The sequence below is a fragment of the Paramisgurnus dabryanus genome, chromosome 6 (assembly GCF_030506205.2).
Source record: "Paramisgurnus dabryanus chromosome 6, PD_genome_1.1, whole genome shotgun sequence".
Classification (NCBI taxonomy): domain Eukaryota; kingdom Metazoa; phylum Chordata; class Actinopteri; order Cypriniformes; family Cobitidae; genus Paramisgurnus; species Paramisgurnus dabryanus.
Genome location: NC_133342.1, coordinates 1519192 through 1544231, shown reverse-complemented (window position 1 = coordinate 1544231; position 25040 = coordinate 1519192). Strand labels below are relative to the sequence as shown.

The window sequence follows — 25040 nt, the reverse complement described above, 5'->3', positions numbered from 1 at the left end:
ATGCGCAGTATTTTAAACATTTCTCAAAATTCTTTTTACCTTGATCGCAGGTGGAAGACATGGAAAAGAAACTGGATTTCCTGGTGGATATGCATATGCAACATGACTTCACAGGCCCCGCCCACATGACCATGGAGCGCTGCGACCCCACTTTGACTGTCAGTGTTGCAGGAGACTGCGTTTACTGCAGCTACGCCCCACCAATACACAACACACCATATTATTCACACTCGAACGCACACCCCCAGAGACCCACGGTCCTGCCTATTAGCCCACTGCCAAGCCACTCCCCATCCTCTAACGTCAGCCAATCGGGGGGCCAGAGGGTGGGCACCCCGCTATCCCTCCTGTCAGTCACTCACGAAGAGCTTGAACGTTCGCCCAGCGGGTTCAGCATCTCCGCAGAGAGAGAGGATGTCACAGGCAAGACCTCCGGGTTACCGGGAGGGTCAAGCTGGGGTCGTGACCGCCGACATTTGGCCGAGGGGGAAACGGATACGGACACCGATCCCTTTACCCCCAGCGGACCTGTGCCAGCCTCGTCAACCGGAGACGGGTTCCACTCCGATGGAGTGTGGGGAACCCCACCTTAAAGACTCGCACACACACTTTCTTTATAACGACTGCAGACTTTGTACAGCAAAAGACGACACGTAATTACACGCGCACGGACATTACTACTCATCGTATCTAAATATGTATTCACTTCACGCTTTACCCCTGCGAAGCAAAAGAGCACTGCATGGAATGCATGCGTTTTATCTCTAGTGGTAGATACTGCCCTCGGCAGACCGAGATGTGTGATTGATTATACTTGACTGGAAACTTTTAGAAAGGAGAGAAACAACCGATGCTATGCCATTTTTGTAAACATTTATTTTTCTATTTACACGTGTTTTCATAAGCATGGAATGCATGACATCCACAGAGCAGCTAAATGTATTGAGGTCTCCTCTGGTTTGCACTTGCTTTCGTTTCTACAACTTCAGTTCGAGGAGAAATCTCACAAGCTTGCTTTTTTATTTTATGGTCGTAATTCCAGAAAGCTTTTGCACGCAGCTTGTGTCCCGACTGACAGTCCGTTCGGCGCACACTGCACTCTGTGGAAAATCTCTTAAGCACACTCACATTTTTGCAGAATTAAGATGTTATGGAAAGTCACCACCATAGCTGTTTAGGGACCAAAAAACAAATTACTCCAAGATTCCACTCTGCCTCAGTTAGGAATTCCTTAAGGAAAATATTGTTTGCCCTTAATCCAACAGATGAGCACATCCCCTCTGTAAATGTCACAGAAAACTGCTTGCCTGCATAAAGAGTATTCCCACAGCATCATGGGACCAATGTTTCCATGGTAACCACAGCTTCATTGTGGTTAACCTACATCTAATACATAAACCGTTTCAGGGCAAGACAGGAGTTGCTTGGAGACATTTAAAAAAATTTACATTTTTAATCCTTAACAGCAGGAATATTGTTTAACGCTGACCTTCAAATTACAGTATTCCTCACTCACTTACTTTACAACAAATACATAGGTCTTCCAAAAGGTTTTATGTGAAACAGAACCTTTAAAGTAAACCTGCGTAAATTTACTGTTCAAATGTAAGTGTTTTGTCTTTTAAAATTAATATAATGCGTGATGTCAACTTCTGAATTTCGAGTTCTCTTACCAATGTCTAAATCTCTTGCTTTGATGTTTTCTCCCACATTCGACAATGTCTAAATTTAACCAAGTCTCTGGCTAGAAAACATCATTTGTGCTGCACTGAGTATAGCTCGACTGAGGAAGACATTTTTGTCTACGGGCCTGTTTACACATGGTATTAAAGGGAGAGTTAACTCAAAAATTAAAATTGTGTCATAATTTGCTCACCCTCAGGTTGTTTTAGATCTGTATGCATTTCTTTTTTTTATGAAAACAGAAGATATTTTGATAAATGATTGTAGCCACTTCCATAGCAGAAAAAAACTAATCTTCTATTTTATTTTATTTTATTTATATTCTATTTTATCAAAATATCCTCATCATCCTTTATCACAATACTTCTATAATATTTGTTTTTCCTATGAAAGTCAATGGTTTCCACCAGCTGTGTGCTTATTATCATTTATCAAAATATCTTCTTTTGTGTTTATCAGAAAAAAATCCTACAGGTCTAGAACAACATAAGGGTGAGTAAATTGAGACAGAATTTTCATTGTTGATTGAAATATCCTTTAAGATGTGCTTGGGTCAATCGGATAACAAGTGGATGACGCTAAAAATAGGTGTTAATGGGATGTAAACCATTTTGAGCTTGTCCACTTTCGACTACTTACGGAGGTAGTCGAAAACCCCTTTGACCGAATTGCTTTTGCGGTATAGACGCGCATGTGGTTGAATGTGTTTGAACAGTGACAAAAACTGCCTACTCTCCTCCTACTGATCTAACGTGTGATGTTAGATACGGAAGTGACTTAGGGCGCACTCACATTATCCAAACCAAACCAAACCAAACCATGCCCCAGCGCAATTGTCACCCCTCCCCACTCCCCCAGGTGCACGCACTCACACTTTACTTTTTATCGATTCGAGTCCGGGCGCGCTTTCGTCATTAAGATGCGATTGTTTTGAAAAAAGTAGGAAGTAAAGCTCTGTCTTAACACTGGAACCCACCATAATGATAAGTCTGTGTTTTTTATTACAGACAGCCCTCTCACATGTCATCATATTGCTTAGTTGATCTGTCACGTGTGCAGCTCGGACATCCACGTAACCCCGCTGCTCGCATCAAAAGGTTTTTACGGAAGCAGACGAAGGTGAGTGGTCGCGCAACTGACGTCTTCACCTTTTGAATCGCACTCAGGCGCGATTGCGCTCACACCACAGCCTTCCGCGTCTCAGCCCAAGTGAACCGCGCTCCGGCCCACCTCTGCAACCCGGCCGCGGCGCGATTAACCAATCCGCGCCGGGCGCGGAACAGAGCGATCACACTAGTCAAACAAACCAGGCTTTGGGGGTCAAACGTGCCCGAGCGCGGTTTGGTTTGGATAGTGTGAGTGTGCCCTTAAGTGCAATTCATCGACGGGCTGCTAGAGACTGGCTCCCATAGACCCCCATGTTAAAATGCTGCTGTCACTACCATTGAGCTTGGTTTCACCAACCAGCCACCTTAGCTTAACCCACGTCCCGCCTCTTTAACTATTTTCGGTTATGCGCGAGTGATGCGCGTTGACATGCAGTCAAGATGGCGACAGCAGGCTTTGCCAATTATTGGCTTCAAAAAAGCTCTTCACAAACCCATGGGTGATGTCACGGACACTACGTCCTTATTTTTTACTGTCCATGGATGTACCAAGCACAGTGTTCTTACATCTGTGCAAACTTCTAGTGCGAACCCACAGTGTTTGGTGTGGTCTAGGATATCATTGCTAAAACAAAAACGCCTGCTCCCCGCCACTTTAATTTTTGTTTCATTTTGCGAGCTTGTGAGTTTATTTCAAGTTGCTTGATCTTATTTCATCAATTGCTCTAAAATATCTGAGAAAGCTCTTACATATACAAGTACAAAACCTTGTGCAGCATGTTTACTAACCACACAAACAGCGGTGCTCTGACTTAATATTAACTCTTTCCCCGCCATTGACTAGTTATCTCTTCAATTAAGAGTAAATCCATATTTACGCTATTATCCACTAGATGGCACTCTTACCCAACTTATAAAACACTGAAGCATCTACTTAGCCCAAAAACGTAAAAAATCTGTGTATGTTTTGATCATTGCTCTGAATCTGATCTTTAACAACAGTCCTTTGCAAAAATGCAATAATCTCAGCTTTTTGCTCAAAATTTGGTATTGTCAAAGAAACCCACCCATATTATGGGAGGGGATAAAAAGAGAACAAATGAAGATAGGATAAAACTTTTTTTTGAAAGCAGAGGGTCTGTTCATTTATTTGATAAATTGTATGTTTATATAAAGAAGAACATTTTCTGTAAGGCATTAAACTTTTTTGAAAATCATAAAAAATGCTGGCGCTGGCTGGCAACTTTTTTTTAAAGTGCTTGCGTGGAAAGAGTTAATGTGCATCACTTTAAACCCTTCATTTCTCCCGCTTGTGTTTTAACAAAAACCAAGTGACTCACGCATAGGACAAAAGTGGTCAAAAGAGAGATATTTAAAACACCAGTTGTGAAGAAACATGCATCGCTCTTGTCCACTTGTCATCCGCATCTTAATACCAGGTGTAAGCAGACCCTAACAGGGTCTTGCTATATAAGTGTAGGGTTGAACATAGTTAATGCCTGTCTGTGTCATCAAAAACTGTTTTGAGTTTCTCATCTCACTCACCCGACCCCAGAGATGCTTAACAAATCTTCATCAATTTGCACAACTGTAACAAATGCATCACATGCATTTTTAGGATTCAACGAAGATAGTAGTTTCTAATTTTGAAGACATAGCACTGAATTTACAGAATAAAAGAGAGTACAAAAGCCATACTATGAAAAATAACATTTGTCCTATTTACATCTATCTAGCATTTATTTTATGGACAGTATTGAATATGGATTATTATCCCACACTAAAACCTATTTAATTTAACCTAGCCTAACACTGCTGTCCATCCCTGTCTAACAGAACTGCCTTTGCCTTAGACTTGAAACTATCAATGATAACCTGCAGACTAAACACAAAAGCTGTTTCAGATGAATGACTGTGTCTGGTTTTCTTTATGACTAATGGCTGCTGTCTCTGATCTCAAACCACTGAGACACACTGATACACTGCTGTTTATTGTTTGTGCCTTGGTCTTTTAAAGCAGCAGTCGCTGTCAATCGCTCATATGTTCTCATTCTGTTTATCATGAATCAAACCTGCCATTATTTTGCTTTTTAGGCCATCCATACTCATTTTGCTCTCGTCGGTATCAACCAAGATTTCGCTCACTTTACTAGGACCATTTCGGTTTTTAAAACCCAGCAAATAATGTTTTTCTTCTTCTTGGTTTTAGATGAACTGATTTCACACTAGTGGCCTTCTAAGCTCTTATATTCATTCCAGTTTTTGAATAATCTTTATTTACATTCTGGTCAAGGCCAGTTTTAATCGTTTAATTTGACGAGATAATATGCAAATGTTATGACTAACTTATGATTATGATTTCTTTTGTTAAATCTTCAAATTGCACCAGTTAGTAATAAAGATGTTAAAATATAAAAATCAAGATTTGTTCTGCTTTTTTATTGTATCCACCTGTTTCTTGACGTAAATGTGGGCGCTGCCATCTTTGAGCTTTCCTGTTTATGACTTCCGTTGAGCCACTAAAGCTAATGGAAGTCTATTGCAAAGGACACAAGTGTGGCGTTTTGACTGGCTGTTTAATGTTTATTATGAAATCCAGGAAGACCGACATAATTTGTGCAGTTAGGGGTTGCCATAATAGCTAATACAAACGCAGTAAATCTCTACAAAACATTTGTTTTAACCATAATCCATGCACAAGAACTGAATGTGTATGTGGCGCACATGCACTCATGATCTGTATTTACAAATCCATCCAGTGAAACCTTTCATAGAAACTACCAGTGAACAATAAATACAATAATTGTTCAAAAACAACTAATATTATGCTGATAAAAATATGCTGATTTAGCGGATTTATTTATTCTGCTACTATATATTATTACAAAAATGTGATTACAGTACAGAATATATGCAACATAATCTGCTTAGTTAATGTTTATATTTAATATGTTTATTATTCAAATAACTTACAATGTGTTGAATGAGAAAGATACTGCTGACAGTGTCGGACTGCATCGGACTGTGTGTAAAATGTTGTAACATTTTAAACTGAAAAAGTTAAAAACACGAAGTCTTGGTAAATTCCATGTAGAAACACTTGACTGACTTTCCCATTGTAAAGATACTGGTTTGTCTCTGTGCTTTTATATTCATGCATTAAAGACCTGTCACCTCCGATCAAAACACGAAATTATTATGTAATGTTCAGTGAACATGCAATAAAAAATAAACACAAAAAGATTAAATATATCTTCTTATATTAAGCCACTTAATTTCATCCTGGTTCATACATGGCAGGTGTAGTAAATATTAACTGTTTAAATCATGTTTTATGCGTGTTCCCACTACACTGTTTTCTACCGGCTGGCTATTGAACCGGAAGTCTCGCACCGGAAAGGAAATACGTCATATCACTTACTTCCCCATTCAAGAAAAAATTGGAAATCAAACAAATGTATGACTTTAAATTAATGCTGGGCAACGATTAATCGCATACAAAATAAAAGTGAGTTTTTGCATAATATATGAGTGTTTGTTGTGGAATTATTATGTATATATAAATATACACACATTCATGAATGTATTTAAGAAACATTTACATGTGTATATTTATTTAGATCTGTATATATTCTATTCTATGCAATATATAAATAAAAAAAAATGGATATATAAATAAAAAATTCTGAAATGTATACATGTGTGTGTTAAAATATACATAATAATTACACACAGTCAACACACTTTTATTTTGTATGCGATTTATCTAGATTAAAGGAATAGTTCGGCTAAAAATGATAAAAATTATTTACTCACCCCTAAGCTGTCCGAGTTGCATATGTCCATCGTTTTTCAGATATTTTAGAAAATGTTTTAAATCTTTCAGTTGATTAAATGTAATGTTACGGGGTCCACGACCTTCAAGTCCAAAAAAAGTGCGTCCATCCATCACAAAATAAATCCAAACGGCTCCAGGATGATAAACAAAGGTCTTCTGAGGGTAATCCGTGCAGTGTTGTTGTAGAAATATCCATATTTAAAACTTTATTAACGTAAATAATAGGGATGGTTATCGATTCAGATGTTCCAAATCGATTCGATTCTCGATTCAATTTCCGATTCGATTTCGATTCAATTTCGATTCGTGTTCTCGGGTCTGTTTTTTAATTCTCGATTCAACTCAATGAATATAGATTTAATACTATATTAATAAAAAAGAACTGTGAACAGCAGTTTACAAGTGGGTAATTAATAAAAAGAAATTAAAAGCCACAACATTGTCGTCGTCGTCTTGCTTGCGAAATCTAAAATGCTTCCATACCTCTGACTTGATGGTGACATCTAGTGAAGAAGACTAGTAATTAGATTAACGTTAATCTTACGTTCAATGTTTGCTGAAATAAATATGAAAGAAAAAAAACTCGATTCTGCTCTTTGAGAATCGATTTTGAATCGACCACGTTTTAAAAAACGATTAATCGAAAAATATTTTTTTTTGCCCAGCCCTAGTAAATAACTACCTTCCGGTAGCACCGCCATCTTACACTCCTCTGTATTCAGGAGAAAGTATTAGTGTAGTGTACGCACTTTTCTTAGTGACGTATGACAAATTCGGAGGGCGGGGGCACAGAGCAGCAGCAGAGTAGCCTCCGTAGGCTGCGTAAGCTCTCATCCAGAATGCGGACGCGACTAAGATGGCGGCGCTACCGGAAGGTAGTTATTTTTGTTAATAAAGTTTTAAATATGGATATTTCTACAACAACACTGTGCGGATTATCCTCAGAAGACCTTTGTTTATCATCCTGGAGCCTTTTGGATTTATTTTGTGAAGGATGGACGCACTTTTTTTGGACTTGAAGGTCGTGGACCCCGTAACATTACATTTAATCAACTGAAAGATCTAAAACATTTTCTAAAATATCTGAAAATGTGTTTGTCTGAAAAACGATGGACATCTTGGGGGTGAGTAAATCATGGGTTTAATATCATTTTTGGCTGAACTATCCCTTTAATCTTTGCCCAGCACTACTTTAAAAACATTTCTTTTAACTTTTAAAGGGTGTGTGTCATAATAATGTGGTTGTGCAATGAAACAGCCATTTAGCACCCACCCTCACTAAATAGCCTACACTGAGTTCGAAGTGCAGTGAAGTCATGCAAACCGAGTATAGGCGAAAATTTTGGGAGGAACACAAGTAAATGGGTTGTTGTAAAGGAGAATGACCCATTGCCGAGTTCTTGGTCTCCAAGACAACAAGGTTTCCCAGGCCTTGTGTTGTCCCAGAAACCACACCCTCCCAACAGAACAGAGTGCATTAGAGGAAAAGGTACAGGAAAGCATGCACGACATGTGACATTTATATTAAGAGTTATAACAAGTGTGCATGAGTGCATCCAGCATCTGTTGCCACAAGTAGTGAAATGGGATGTGAAAAGGGAAGCAGTGAAAAATGACATTATATCACAGCAATGACATTTATAGGGTAATTTGGTGGTGTGTGTGTGTTATTGTTCATGAAAGGGTGAGAATCTATATCTGTGAGAGTTTCTTTGTGTGTTGGTGTGTGTGTGACTCAAGAGTAAGGCCTCTGCCTTTGCCAGGTGATCTCAGGTGACACACTAGAGGGCCATTACAGTTTGTTACCCCCTCTAGGGAGAATGATGCTTTGCTAATTTAGTGTGCGAGTATGCGAGACAGCGGACAGTAAGCAGACGGCTGTGTCTTGGACTGTCTGTGTGTCTCTTCTGCAGGTAAGGTGTTTTGTCAATGGTTTCATTCCCTTTTTTTCATTCACTCGCTTTTTGTGCATCAGTTTTCACATACACCACCATGAATATTAAATTATAATAATGAAACTTTTTGGTTATAATGAGTGTGATGTTTCCTTAGGTTTACATGCAGGGTAATTTAATAATTTTATTTAGCAGATGTACTCCTGTTTGCTGGGTTTCCTATGCAAGGTAAAACTGTAAATTTGATGTAACGATAAGATTCACTGTTTGAGTGAAGGATTTTTTTTATTAAATGTTAATTTATTTAATATTTGTATACTTTTGTAATAGATTCAATATCGTTCAAAAGTTTAGGGTCATTTGAGGGAAATTTTTTTCTTGACCTAACAAACCTTTTGATCAGAAGACGTATGCTCATTGACAAAAACTGGTCAAATATTTACTTTCTTTCATTACAATAATAATATTTAATTTAATTGAAATGTCTTTAAAATTGATGAGTTTGACTGAATAATGAAGAAAAAGCATACAGTAGATGGGAACTTAAAATGTATAAAAGAGTAAGACCTAAAGATTTAGGGTGATAAAATGGCAAGGATATTTATACAAATTTAAGGAAAAGGATGATGACTATACAAATAATGCTATTTTAATAATGCTGGAATTTTATTTTTCACAACATGATTCCGAAAGTTACATAAGTGTTACATAACTATCTTTCTAATATGTGGAAAAAGATTTCTTCTAAAGTTTATTTTATTTCATAATTATTTGACTCTTTGCTCTGATGTCATACAAGTAACTGAATGATGTAAACCATAACTTAAACCAATGTTAAAAGCATTTTTTGTAGCTTCGGTTCTCTTGAGGTTTACAGTATGCAGAGTGCTGCCCTGAAGGGCTGCTGTTGCACTGCTAATGAAGTCTTTCAAAATTAATGATATTTGCTCAGTAATAAAAGATTCAAGGGCTGCATGACATTGAAGAAAAATGCAAAGTGCAATAATTTGCTAAATAATGCAATATACGAAAGGATAATGCTTTAAGTTTGTAAAATCAGTGACAAAAACAAGATGAGAAATTCAAAAATCTTAAAAAAAAATTTGGAAAAGCATGCATCAGGTATATTTCAATGCACATTGTGTATTTATGTTGATTTTTATGCAATAAAAAATTACATTTGCACCATTTTTATGAAAGTTGAAATGTCAAATAGTGTAACCACCAATTGCGCCAAAGAATGAGATATATGAAATATTTTATCCACCTTGATGGCATGTAAGCATAATCATACTTTTTTTTTTAAGATATCACATGAAAATAGTTATTTCTAAATGTAAAATTTGTATGGATTTTTGTATCCTGACATATGCTGAAAACAGCTCTGTCTAAATAATCTTTGACAAATGATGTAGAAATGTATGTAAAAAAAAATCATATTACACTAAACTAGATGATTATATTTTATTCCAAAATTTTTATGAATATATTTATATTTAAATTTGAAAAAAATACTAGATACACCAATTGACACAGACCGGTTACACCACATTGACATTTTTGCAATTATCCCCCAAATATTCTTTCGAAATTAAATAAAACCAGAAATTTTAGACTTCAAAAAAGAGAATGTATGCAAGTAATCTGCAAATTAATTTTGAAATTGTAACCCTTTTACATTTAATTGAACCACATGGACACAAAATAATTAACATCATGTCATTGACCCAACTACAATAAAGTAAATTACGTTACCAACATACTTTATATCTCTCACATTCTTTCTGATCGTTGATCATCTTGCACTCATAGCAACCAACATTTGCGTGCCAGTCTCTCTTTTATCTGCATCAAACTAAAAGTTTAAGTAAATATAACTTTGTGAGAGATTAAATTACTTTAGTTATTGCAAACCATTGCACTTGCACATTTGCAAAATTTCATTGATTTCAATATACCGGTATTGTGCAGACTGAAAATCATTGTGTGTAAAGAGTAGGACGAGGATTTTATTCTGACTGATCCACCTTTTTGGAAATGTATTTGAAGTGTGGAAATCTCATTAAACTTTCAGTTTTTATTTCAAAGGTGTCCACACAGCACATTTATATTTAAGTCTTATTTCTACAGTAAATATAAATGCCTTATGCTATAATCAAAGTGTAGACTTTCCAAGCGTTATTTTAAGATTTCATGTTTTGTCCTGCACTATAGAGCCACGGGACAGCACTCAGGAACACTGTGGTACTTTGGTGGTAGCCATGCAATGTATTAATATTATGTAACATTTTTGTTTTGCAGAGATGGCTAAACTCAAACTTAAACACTGGATCAGCCTCCGATTCTGTGTTGTCATAGTAACTCTGTTCTTTATCTATGTAAAAGGTTAGTAACTGAAGTCCATGGGTGAATTCAAATGGGAGTGATCATTGCTATGCCCTATTTACTTCGAAGATCAGAATTTAGACAGGTCTTAGATTAATCCAAGACTAGGCCTTGGTTATATTAGGACATTTAAGTAGTTTTTACAAACATACCTTACAAAAAACAATACTGGTGTGCATCTTAAGTCAAAACAATGGTACTTATCTTAATATATATTTATATATGTCAGTGCAAGATGTTTATAAATTAAAGCAGCTCAAACATGCAGTTTAATCTGGGTTTAGGATAAGCCCTGTCCAAGTAACCACCCCTTGATATGTAAGAAAAGGAGTTGCACAATGGTGTTTCATACTGTGGCCGATTAAAATGCATTTGGCGAATAAAGCAGTGGAAAAACAACATTATTTTCTCTTAATCTGGAGCGATTAATTATGCATTATGAATTATGCAGCTTCCCTAAGTGCCCTTCAAGGGCCTAAAACGCTATTTGGAATTCACCCCATGTGTATTAAACAAACTGATATTTATAAAAACACACAAATAAATTCAAAATCAATCATTAATAAAAGATAAACAGTGTTATACTGTATCTGCTAGTAAATAATGGGTGAATAATTTGTCTTTTCCAGTTTCCAGACAAAGACAGTTGATGCAAACAAAAAAACGTGAGCAGCTGATTTCCACAGGTAACCAATCAGAATCTTTTCACGAAAGACAAGCACCAATCACAGTGCAGTGATTTTCAACTAAACTAATCTAATCTTTATTTACCCAGAGATTCCTGCTGAACACATCGACCCGGCTTCCATAGATCTTACCGACCTAGTTAACACGCTCATCAATGCTTCAAAACCAGGTTATACGAGTTATATAAGTTATTTTTATTAAAAAATTCATAGTTCAAAATTATTCTGTGTAAATATAGATATATGCTCTTAACATGTTATAAAAATCCATTATAGGAATATTAATTGCATATTTAAAAATATAAAAATTAAACTAGCCAGAATTAGGGATGCATAACGATTAATCACGATTAATCTATAGCAGAATAAAAGTTTTTGTTTACATCATATATGTGTGTGAACAGTGTATAATAATTTTGTATAGATAAATGCACACACATGCATGTATAGATTTAAGAAACGTTTACATGTGTATATACATTTGTATATAAATATAAAAACTTAATATATAAATATTAGGAGTGTGACAAGACACTTAATCTACGAAACGAGACGAGACTAGACAAAAGATAGGATTCACGAGAACGAGACGAGATTTTTAAATTTTTTAAGAAATCCTCAACGATAAAATAAATGAATGGGAAACTGAAATCACATTATTTTTAAATGTTTTAACTCATCAAGGACTGGCCCTAACAATTTTTTTGCTAATAGAAAATGAAGTATTTTGATATTTTTAGTAATAAAATAGACCCAATTTAGCAATAACCTTTTAAATTACATAATAATGATGATGCAATAATAATTTTTTCAAATAAAGTATCAAAACAAGTAAACACAATAATAAATAGCCTTTGTAATAAAAACTGGCATTATGTATTATAACAAATGCCTGCAGGGGGCGCTAACTTTAGCCGCTTACTTTTAACCAAACAACGTTTAAAACCATTTAAATCTTTAATATTTGTCGAATTTGTTACAAAGGAAATGATATAGCCACTTTTATTCTTGATCAAGAACATGCAAAGATAAAATCATGTAAACTCTGAGTGAGGGTTTTATCTGCTAAGACACAATCAACAGACAATCGCAACGCGTAGACCAACATTATTGGAAGCCCAAACAAAAAAAGCACATGCAGTAAAAGACTAATGCATGCACACAGCACTGGAAAAGGTTTAGCCAGAAATGTAACTTTATGCTGACAGTGACCATTTCTCAAACAGAAAGCTGCATCCTCCGGAGGTCGCATACCTGTATGCAGGCTGCAACCTTCATCAAGCCTGGTTTATTTCAGTAAACTGAGAATTACATTAGCAAGTCATAAGCATATTACAACAATTTACAATTAACTTAATATAATAGTAAACTTTATAATTGTTAATAATCTGTAATAAGTCTTTATGAAGTATGCAGTCTACAAATGCGACCTCCAAAGGATGCAGCCTTTTTTTTGAGAAACGGCCAGCATTTCACCTCCCCGAGAAATCTCGTGACATAATTGATTTTGCGATACATATTTAATCTCGCGAGATCTCGTCACACACCTAATAAATATAATTTTTTTCTTAAAATTAAACATGCATGTGTGTATATTTATATATGAAAAACTTTTATTCTGCTAAAGATCAATCGCGATTAATCGTTATGCATTCCTAGCCAGCATGTAAAAAGTGTTTAAAGAGCCTTTAACATCACAAAGTGCCATGGTTTAAAAAACCCATACAAATGCAAGATTCAAATACAAACACGCACATCCACAAATGTCTATAGTAAATGTGCATCTGTGTGTTTTTAGGTTCACAGAATCTTTTCTCCCTACTGAGCGTGACATCACACAGTTCCCTTTCTCTCTACAAGCTCACACTACTGGTTTACAACAGTAACTACCTTTATCCATACTAGAACTGACATACAGTCTAACTACAGTATGTTCAATATGCCACGGATATTTTGTAATCACAGTATGTGTGTGTTTGCGTGCGTGACCTGGGTGTGAGTAGTCTCAAACTTTCAGGATATCGAGAACAGTTTGTTTCCCTTGAAATACTGTTACTGTCTGACAAACAGGACCAATGACCTCACAGGTAAACCATGATAAGTGAATGAAAATAACAAAAAATGCATGCGATCGCTTGGTTTATACATCAAAAAAGCACTTCTGAAAAAGCACTTCGGTGCATTTTTCAGATTTTACAGCTGTTCTGTTAGATGTGATGGGAAATTCCACTAGTTTCCTGCAGGAGTTGTTTAAATCCAGCTCCATACTTTCAGGTAAAGCAGTAACATGTTTTTCTATTCACATTTCACATTATAACATACAGTACTAAATAGGGCTGTCACAATGATTAAATAATCGTCTTGTCACAATTGTTTGATCTCGTTGCGATAATTTCAGATCACCGCAATGATTGCACATCTCTTTAAAAACACAGGGGGGAGCTGCAGAGCCTGTATAAACGAGACCGTATCAGATGACGCTCCTTATCTGACAGTGTAAAGCGATACATTGCAATTCAATACAGTAGAAAAAACTGCATAAACAAATGCTGCAAAACATTGATAAGCAGTTCGAACTGCCAGGTAAAACATACATTTCCAAAACAGCAATTTCAAATTTAGGGAAGTGAAGGATGTTATTCTTAAAGATGCAATTTGTATTATCTGTGCCGCTAGATGGCGCCAGATCAAATCAATAACAATGATTTTGTTTAATGACGCTCTAAAGCAGTGTGGAATTATGGGATTTGTAGTCTTTAACTCAACCGCTGATGGCCATCAATCAGACGCGAACGAGAAATCACGTTGATGGATAAGGTAATCAAGTCTTATAAATGTTGCGTTTGATGACATCGCTTATTTCATTATGTAAGTTTATATGTGATGTTCAAAACGAAATTTTTAGTCATAGATGTTACACTATTAGTCCAAATTCGATGGTCAACACAGCACAGAATGAAGTTTTCAACTTACAATCTACAATGATTTTTCACATAATGTATTGACAGTACAAATCTTATTTTGAAGTGTCTTAAAATGTCCATTTATATTGCTGTACAATACCTTTTGATGTGCATATCTGATTACAATCTACACACTAATGTTGTGATCAATATAATAGCATACGTTTTTTGAAGGGTTACGAATCAAAACAACTCACCCATCGCGTAAAACACAAGCAGGATCAGAATCTCGGTCTAGTTAAATGTTGTGAAGCTCTCTCCATCCAGATAATGCAACAACAAATTGATCCTCCCTTGTTTTGTTCCAAACTCTTCTTGGGTCGTTTGGTTGGCCCGTACGCTTACAGGAGCTGACACAACCAGCGGCAAACGGTAAAGAGTTATCCATAAGTTCATAAGCAAGCGCGTAGCCCAACAGGCGCTAACACATAGTTCCGCATTTGTCCACGACACTGGCTCGCTGCGTCCGAAAACTCAAGGCAGTGACTTGTTGCCTCGCTGCCTCATGAGGAAATGACTTCGGAGGCATGAAGGCAGCGAAGGCAGCGTGTTTGAAATATAAACAGAGAGTGCCTTCGTGATAACTAATCACATATTTGAAAACTACAATACTAATTTCTCGCTAGAAATGCAATGTAAATGTGTAAAAAGTGAAAATATACATTTATTTACACTAAATTTGTGCTCCAGTCCACTGTTGTCATGTGGTTTTTATGTCAGTAAAGGCGGTGACAAAGGGTCACATGGATATTAACGTCATTGACAGGAGACTGCACTGCCCCGTGTCAATGTTTTGAATGGACATTTTCTCACGATTTACAAGTAGTTGAAAACATTACAGATATTGATAGTAATCAGCTGGACAAAATATCTAACACTGGCCTAGTGGTTTTTGGACATTTTACTGCAAATATCTTACAAATTGCACCTTTAAGGATCTGTAAGAAATGTATTTTAAATTATCACAACGTTTGAAAATTATTTCATGAACAAACAAAAAAAATTTATAAGAAGTAAATATTAATTCAAAAGGAAAATAAAAATGTTAAATAAAAGCAATAAAACAGACCAACCTACCAAATTAATTGTCAAAATCCTAAAACGTCAGCCAAATTTCATAATTGTGACAGCCCTAATACAAAACAAATGTACAGTGAGCATACTATACCAGTGTTATTGTGTGTCTGTGTGCGTGCATGTGTGTGCGCGTGTGTGTATGCATATGCGTGTTCTTTTAGTCAGTCAGAGGAACAGCTCTGACTGCATCTATATCTGTGTCATGGCTGGACAGACAGGTGAGTAAATAAAAAATAAAATGCATCACTTTTATGTATACTAAAGCAAGGTCATGGGTTTATTTGCACAGTATTGATTAACTGTATACCTTGAATGCTATAGGTTGCCTTGGATAAATCTGACAAATGCATACATATAATTAAAGTTAAGAAATATGTGTTCAGACAGTGATCTGTCTCAGCTGTGGGACTTGGCCTCAGTGACACCTCTGTTTAATCAAACCATCACAGAAGACAGAACCAGAGGTACACACACACACACACACATTTTACTTTATTAAGGCACTTTTTGCGCTTATCCAAGGGCAAACATACTGATCTAGTTCTATTTCATTTTTCCCGGTACCTCAAGCAAACATCACATTTCCACTGCTACCTTTTGGTGAGTAATTTCTGATGTTGCATTACTGTGTGTTTTATGAGAGTCTATTGCCTATTAAAGGCGGGGTGCACGATTTTTGACGAGTACCAAAACACACTTGTAGCCAATCAGCAGTAAGGGGCATGTCTTCTAACCAACATCGTTGCCTGGGTTGTGTATGTGTGGGGCGGGTCTATCAAAAGAAGGTCCAGATTCTATTGGCGTAGGGGTGAGTTTGTTTAGGTGATTTCAAATGTCAACATAGGCTTTCAGAGATCATGCGCCCCGCCTTTAAGATTGCACATTGTAGGCTATTTAATTTTATATGACAATATGTAAATTCACTGACTGAATAATCAAAATCTTGTCTTACACCCTGACATTAGCATGGCATGACCTTCCAAACAACAGTGAGCTGGTACTATGGCCTAAACCAAGTACAGACACCCACAGGACTCCCAGTAGAGGTATGTGTATGATGCAGACATCTTTAGCATATGGTGACAGATAATTTTAACCCATGGTTGGGTAAAATACGGACAAAGGAAACCACTGGGTTAAATTCACCTAGAAAATATACATCTTAAGGTTTTGAGCATATTATGGACTCCCTAAGACGGAGGGCCGATGTCCTGCAGAGTGTAGCTCTAACTTGCCTCAGCGCACCTACCTAATTGAAAGTTACTAGTATGCTTGGTTAGATGCTTCATGTGTGTTTAATAAGGGTTGGAAGTAAACTCTGCAAAACACTGGCCCTATAGGACTGAGTTTGTGCACCCCTGCCCTAAGGCAATTGAAGAATTCAAATGCAAAAGCCGCTTTTGGCGCCACCTCCGTCAAAAATTAGATAATGATATAAACGGAATGATCTCTGCATGTATTATAAGTTATTAATTATGAATACAAAATACATTTGCTTCAAATCTACTTAATTCCAGCTTCAGACTATTCAGAAATACTTTTCAGAATAATTTGTTAAGTGCCACGCCAAATTTTTCAGCAAAGTCCTCTAAGTGCACCAAAGACAAACTGGATGAGCGTGGGTCACATTCAAACTTGGGTCCCTTTTGAGTATTTTGATCTGAATACAACCAGTATGTGACAGCTACATGAATCACAGCGCCCCCTAATGTGTGGTTTAGTTTCTTAACTTTAACATTCTGTCTTTCATCATTTGCAATGTTTCTAGTTGCATCTTTAGTGTTTTTGCAACTGTTTACTCTGTCTTGTCCAAAGAAGTGTTTTTTTTTTGTGAAAAAAAGCTTGCATGCACTTAGAGGATTTTGCCGTTAAAGACTGTCAAATTTGTTAAATATAAATAAAACACTTAAGAGTTTTAGGTCTTTGCTTAAGACATATTTTTATTCTTTGGCTTTTTTATTTGATTTGATATTTAAAAAATGTTGTTATGTGTATTTCTTTATGTGAGTAGATGTGAATATGTGTACTCCCTAATCTTGTGAAACACTTTGGTCAACTTCGGATGTTTTTAAATGTGCTATACAAATAAAATTGAAGTTGAAATGACTAAATTGATATTTGTCAAAAATAAGGCATTTCAGTTACTGACTTATAACCTCTTCGTTACTATTAAAGTGAAATTACTGAATCTAAACACAACAGGCTGATAAAAATACTCATTTACAAGAAAACATGTCATATGCACTTTGCATGTACTCCTCATATGTTTTCTGTGGTTAGTGTCAGATACTCCCTTGAAAACTTGTTTCTCTACTATTTCCACAGTAACAACCAGCCATAAAGAATCCAAGACAACCTTGCCATCCACTAGCACTGCAATAACAACATCACCTCCTTCTGTATCCAGAGTAGCTCCCTCAACAACGCCCCCTGCTGTTATTGTGACAACCACTTCAACTCCTCCTATGCCAACAGATGCTTTCATGACTTTCACAGTCACTAATGATTTCACAACGGACCTGGGAACTGGTGCAATGACCCAGGCAAAACCTGAGGGCACAGCGGCACAGCCAACAACAACTCCTGTGCATATCCTTTACACCCCAGTTACCACGGTAACCACCCACACCATCGTTCCCATGGTGACCGCTTCACATACTGTTCCTCTGCCAAGTCAAAGAAGAACAACTGCGACAAGCAACCCACAAATGTTGACCTACACAGAAAAGCCAGGCAAGATCCCTCCATCAACACACACCACACACACACACACACACACACACACACACACATGATGGAATCTAGATGTTCGACCTCCTGATCAGACAAAGCACAATGGCGGCACGCCGGAGACCTGGCAGGTTAATTCAATTGTTACCATGACAATGATTTGATTTGAATGGAGTCAGAATGGAGCCCACTGATAGTATCCATAGTAACCTGCCTTTATTGTCCCTAGAGATGGTTTTGATTGGCTGGGTCAGGTAGGGTTAAAAGCACATTAAAAATCCATATACACACTTACCCCTGCCTCAGTGAGTCAACACACAGGGCTTTATTTTATTAGCGCGTGCTATGAATCACAGATATTGAGCAGTTTGCCAGCTGTTTGTGTGAGAGCTGCTGTTCGTGTGTCAACAGCTCTTATACGATACAGGTGCCCTCAATGCGAGAGGGAGAAACAGAGAGAGAACAAGAGCCCTCAATGACCCTTCACTGGACATATTTGTCAATACATTAAAATATAGACGACCACTAGATGGCACCAAAAGATAGTATGTGGAGCTTTGTGTCGGATCTACTACAGACAGTGTTAAACGCACAGGCCTATCACATGTAACAGGTAATTTTATTGCCAGTTGTGCTGTGTGTAAAGGAAAATAAAATAATAATAAATAAATAAAAATTTAAACAAATGCAAGGTGCATACCTGTTCTGGCAAAGACAAATTCACACTAACGTGTTAATGAATAAATACCATTTATGTACTTACTACTGTGTTTATAGTGGTCAAGTGTGCATAAAAAAATGTAATGTTTGCCCTACTGAAAAAAACCAGCATAAACGAAGTTGATTTAAACGAACAAACTAAAAAGTTAACGTTAGTCTGACCAGGCTGGGTCACAACAAACAAAGAACATCCCCCTAACGTTAGTATTTGGTTCCGGTTTGGTTGTTCTGGAAACGTAACTTTTTTCTTAGGTTGATTTTGCAACCACAGGGTTCGCAGTCGGCTCTGGGAACCAAAAATTGTTAGCTGGTGATAAAAATATCTTTACCTGACGTAGCCTACAGATTCATTCACAATTTGCTGTGTTGAACTTGATGATGATGTTCTGTTTTGATGACAAACGACAAGCTGCATTTGCGGGTTTGAGTTCAAACTATTGTAGATAAATATCCATCCAATGGTTTTTGTTTTGAAATTGTTCGATGTTAAACCTGTTGAAAACAATAGGGTTGTTCAACTTCCTACGGCGCCGCTAGAACTGACAGGCGGATGGCGTTAAAGTGCCGCGAGAGCGAGACGAAATTACACTTCGTATGATTTCTCGAATCGTTCTCGCGGTACTTCAACGTCATCCGGCTGTCGGTTCTTGCAGCGCCGCATGACGTCGAACAAGCCTAATTAATTCATTGAGCACGTGACTGATCTCCATCTGACTAGTAGTCCAAAACGCGAATCGATTCACATCGTTTTGCCAAATGATTCGACTGATTCATGGATTCAAAAGTGTCATCTGCGAAATTATCACCATACGTTTAGAATAACAACATTTTGCCAGTGCGGTTTTGTCAACGTTACCCTGCTATACAACGACTTCACTAAAAAGTTACCAATATAGTCAAACTAATAGCGAAAACTGATACATTTGCTTTTTACTGGCAAATCAGTATGTATTCCAAAAGAAAGGCATTACCAAAATGTCACGTTATTCCATCATTATCTTTTTTTACTTTAAAAATAATAGCTGTTTTTTAGGGGATGGTTTACTTCATTTTCAATAAATTATTTTAATTTCACAATATTTTTTTCTGATGTCAATATTTGCTCTGTCAGGATGCCCATGGAGAAAAGAGTTTATTCATAAAGAAGGTGAGGAGGACCAGAAAGAAACCGGCCAAGAGGAACCAAGCTGGGGCAGGATGACCATCAGTTCAGTAAAGTTGCAGCCGTGTGTGTTTGAACTGTGCAAGTTTTACTCTCAGTGTGTGTGCAGAGGATACAGCTATAGAGCCTGGGCATCTCAGCGGTACATCCTCACATCTCTTACCCCTACATGTTTACAACTGCCAGCAATAATCCATATTAAATATCATATTGACTGCTGGCCTACAATATTAAACTGAAATCTATGTGAGTGAAATCAAAATTGGATGCTCCAAGTTTCATAATAAGATTATGGCCTGGATTTCGCAGACAGGGTCACAATGTTGCATATTATCTTATTTTAAAGCTGCTTAACAGAAAGATGCCTTTCATATGTTACATAATGCGTAGTTTCATGTTCTCATGCTAGCATTCACATCTTCTACTACAGGTATTGTGTGGACAGCCATCGCTGGTATGAGCAACACACAGCAGAAGTTTGCAGTCGTGTAAGGAGAGTCACGTTTTCCAAAAGTGAGTTGCATCAATATATACATACAGTAATATATAACAAAACAACATTGATATCGTCACTGCCAGGAGAAAGAAATGTAGGAAACGTGTGCGAATCCTGCATCCTTTTAAAAGTTTAAAGTGAAGTATGTAGTGTTTTTTTAAGATGTCAAATAAATCTTTGGTGTCCCCAGAGTACGTATGTGAAGTTTTAGCTCAAAGTACCCTATAGATAATTTTTTATAACATGTTAAAATTGCCACTTTGTAGCAAAAAATTGCTGTTTTTGGATGTGTCCTTTTAAATGCAAATGAGCTGATCTCTGCACTAAATGGCAGTGCCGTGGTTGGATAGTGCAGATTAAGGGGCGGTATTATCCCCTTATTACATCACAAGGGGAGCCAAATTTCAATGGTGTATTTTTTTACATGCTTGCAGAGAATTATGGAGGACCACAAGAGTCATGCAAAATGTAATAAAGAACTTCAATATTTAATAACTACCTGGACAATAAAAATAGCAATTAATAGATTTGTTTAAAAATTCATTAATTACTCTATAAATAAATAGACAAAGTTACAAAAAAAATCATTATGGAACATTTTATTAGCCAATAAAAAGTGAGATTATAAAAATAACGTAGAAATGAAATATGAATCCATTAATAAATAGTTCAAAGTAATATAACAATTTACAAAAACAACATTAAACACTCAATAAGTTCATCATTTTGAATTGCATTTATAAATTCTTAATTAAATAATGGAATTTCAAAATGTATTTCAAAAAGCGATTTAAAAAGAGAAATAAATAACTGGATTTATAAATTGAACTACAAATAAAGGTTTAAATTAGGCATTTCAAAGGGCAATTCCGTTTAACATTTCTGTTTTCATTTCCCGATGGTTCTCCTTATTCTTTTCGCTGTTCGATTTGCTTTTTGTTTTAGCCTCTCTATTTAGCTTTTCCGTGACTCTTTGGGTCCTTGCAAATGGTCAAATGAGAAATGCAAATTAGCTATGGCCAGGTGGATGTAACAAGCACGCTGATTGGCTCTGATTGTACGTCAGAGGCTAAAATGAAAAGCAAATCGAATAGCGAAAAGAATTCCATTATTTAATTAAGAATTTGTAAATGCAATTTAAAATGATGAACTTATTGAGTGTTTTATGTTGTTTTTGTAAAGTGTTATATTAATTTGAATTATTTATTAATGGATTAATATTTAATTTCTACATTATTTTTATAATCTCACTTTTTATTGGCTAATAAAATGTTACATAATGATTTATTTTGTAACTTTGTCTGTTTATGTATAGATTAATTAATGAATTTTTAAACAAATGTATTAATTGCTATTTTTATTGTCCAGGTTATTAAATATTGAAGTTCTTTATTACATTTTGCTTGACTCTTTTGGTCCTCCATAGAGAATGGTTAACTAAAACTAAGTTACTGGGTTACTTTTTCACACTTTCTAGGTTGATAGAAGCACTGGGGACCTAATTATAGCACTTAAACATGGAAAAAGTCAGATTTTCATGATATGTCCTCTTTAAGGCTTTGACTAAATGTCTGTGTTTGAATGAGAAAGACAGAAAAGAAAGACACAGAAAGACCATTGGCGACATCATTAAAAAAGTGTGTGTGGATACCTGCAGGCCAGTTGCATAAACATAGCCGTGAAGTTAAGACCACCTAGCAATTAGTAAGGGCTAATCAGTCTTATTTTTTAAATTTAAATTAGACCAATCTACCTTTGTATGAAACATGCTTAAAGCAGTTATGATCTGTCTTGAAGAAAAAAAATACATGTGACTAAGTTTTAAGACTAGTCTTGGAAGTTTATGCAACCGGCCACTGTTTCCAAACGTATATGTGTATTCATTAAAGTGTGTGTGCGTTTGTGTGTACGTGATCTCATTAAAAACAGACTTTTCCTACAGGGCTAATGATGTCTAAGGTCAGACGTAATGATGGTGAGGTGTGCATGTGTATGTAACAGTGCATCAGATTAGACACAGACAGAATAAGATAAAAGACGGACTGCAGACAGACCTTTGATAGCATTCTTGCTTTTAAACTATAAGACGTTTGTGAAGAATGAATCAGGGTTGCTAAGCCTCTACTTGTATAGTGTTAAGTCTGAAAGTTCAAGTGGTTCATATTTAACATTGAAAACTCATACCATGACCTGATAAAGTGCAAATAGTTTGTCGGAAAGAAAAGCCCCCTAGAGAAAATCCCAAAATTACAATACAGAATTCCTGTTGAAAGCATCATTTTAAATAATCCTAAAAGATCTAGTGGCGCTGTCCCGTGAGCGGGACACCTGAGTTTTTTTTTACTTTAATATTTTGCATATACATTTTATCTATCACGACAAACTATATATCATTGGACAGGTCTAAGCCTCTTGAATACATATTTCTACAGTGTTTTATAAAATAAATCATGTAGGGAGAGAAATTGATTCATTTATGAAAAGAGTGTGCCTCAAAACATTTTCTGCTAATGTCACTGTCCCACCAGCGGGGTCACTGTCCCACCAACCTCTTCACAGCGATGCCAAAGAAAAATCATTTTTGTTTTTAGTTGCCCAAACTAAGCATTTAGTTAAAGGTTCTTTTAAAGGGATAGTTCGGCCAAAAATGATATTAAACCCATGATTTACTCACCGAGTTGCATATGTCCATCGTTGTTCAGACAAACACATTTTCGGATATTTTATCAAATGTTTTAGATCTTTCAGTTGATTAAATGTTAAGGGGTCCACCCATAGTCCACGACCTTCAAGTCCAAAAAAAGTGCGTCCATCCTTCACAAATTAAATCCAAACGGCTCCAGGATGATAAACAAAGGTCTTCTGAGGGTAATCCGCGCGGTGTTGTTGTAGAAATCCATGTAGGAATCCATATTTAAAACTTTATTAACGAAAATAAATACCTTCCGGTAGCGCCACCATCATTTTTTGGACTTGAAGGTCGTGGACTATGGGTGGACCCCGTAACATTACATTTAATCAACTGAAAGATCTAAAACATTTTATAAAATATTCGAAAATGTGTTTGTCTGAAAAACGATGGACATATGCAACTCGGACAGCTTGGGGGTGAGTAAATCATGGGTTTAATATCATTTTTGGCCGAACTATCCCTTTAAGAACCATTTCCTACTTTTTATATAGTCTTAAAAACTTTGTCCACCAAAATTGTTTTTGCACAACAGATAGGTTCTCTAGATGTTAAATGTTCTGTATGGAACCATACAGCCCTAAATGGTTCTTCTATGGCATTGTAGCAGCACCTTTATTGTGATTATTTTGGTTCTTGCAATTGCTATATAGAAAAATTTATCAAAGCAGATGTTCCACATACCAGAATAAAAGGCAGACCTGTATGTTAGTTGGTTGATATACGTGGCCCTGCTGACATAAAAGTCAGTTGAAAGTCTAAGCAAGTTATTACTTTTTGATGAAAGATTACAAAGATAAGCATTTCTCATTGCTGATGAATCGTATACAATAAAAACCACATTCAATTTGATTTCATGTTGACTTTGTACAAATGCAATCTCAATCTAATAAAGTCTTTTTCTCAAACATATCTCAGATCTGAAGCAGAAGTGTCTGACAAGAATGTGTGTGAAGACGTGAGAAGAAAACTGGCTGCAATCATCTGAACCAGCTGAACCTGTGTGTGTGTGTGAGAGAGAGAGAGAGAGAGAGAGAGAGAGAGAGAGAGAGAGAGAGAGAGAGAGAGAGAGAGATGAAAGTTAAGATGAAATAAGTGTCAACCAAATGCATTAAAACAAAAACTAAGTATGTAAAGAATTTGTAGTTTTCAGAATGTACTTTCTCTTGCATATCAATAAAATGTGTGCCCAATGTCTGTTTTTTTTTTTACATAAAATACATTAATAATTCATCATAAAATTCTGTGCAATTAAACTTCAGAAAAAAATAAGGCTACTAAGCAAAAGCACTACATTCATAGTATCGCTTAATATGTGTTTTTTTTTTTTTCAAATTTTAAGTTTCAGTTTGTTTTAAAGAAGAGATGGACCATACACAATGGGGTGGGGGCATGCCGAAAAGTTTAAGAACCCCCGATCTACAACTTCACAACAAACTGTTTCTATTCAACAGAACACAAAGAATCATTTACAACCCCCGCTTTCTGTTTAATCTTCACCTGAGTTCCTGACCACACAGACACACACAAAGGCCAGTTGTTTGGGAATTGACCAGTTTGGGTCAGGACCTCTGCACTGTATAATAGAGGCTGTGTTTGACACGATACAG

At 36.3% G+C, this 25040-nt stretch overlaps 2 protein-coding genes across 2 annotated transcripts in view; both read left to right on the top strand.

The window, feature by feature from the left end:
• Window positions 1-6037, top strand: part of kcnq3 (potassium voltage-gated channel, KQT-like subfamily, member 3) — a 62516-nt gene extending 56479 nt beyond the window's left edge. The window contains exon 16 of the mRNA XM_065266271.1: window positions 51-6037. Within this exon, the coding sequence (XP_065122343.1) occupies window positions 51-593 (543 nt within the window). The 3' untranslated portion in view covers window positions 594-6037. The remainder of the gene's footprint in view (window positions 1-50) is intronic.
• A 4784-nt stretch (window positions 6038-10821) lies between these two features.
• On the top strand, window positions 10822-24462 carry LOC135747682 (HERV-H LTR-associating protein 1). Its single transcript, XM_073815049.1, has 14 exons — window positions 10822-10907; window positions 11537-11593; window positions 11683-11763; window positions 13392-13475; window positions 13597-13680; window positions 13784-13867; window positions 15795-15851; window positions 16017-16097; window positions 16204-16233; window positions 16599-16679; window positions 17959-18366; window positions 20195-20387; window positions 20676-20758; window positions 24349-24462. The coding sequence occupies exons 1-14, from the start codon at window positions 10826-10828 to the stop codon at window positions 24390-24392; spliced, it is 1449 nt and encodes a 482-aa protein (XP_073671150.1). The 5' UTR covers window positions 10822-10825; the 3' UTR covers window positions 24393-24462.
• Window positions 24463-25040: the final 578 nt, after the last annotated feature.

Coding starts and splice junctions, on each gene's coding strand:
- LOC135747682 (XM_073815049.1), top strand. CDS start 10,826: ATGGCTAAACTCAAACTTAAACACTGGATCAGCCTCCGATTCTGTGTT. Junction 11,764..13,391: donor CATCAATGCTTCAAAACCAG/GTTATACGAGTT, acceptor GTGTGTTTTTAG/GTTCACAGAATCTTTTCTCC. Junction 16,680..17,958: donor CCACAGGACTCCCAGTAGAG/GTATGTGTATGA, acceptor CTATTTCCACAG/TAACAACCAGCCATAAAGAA.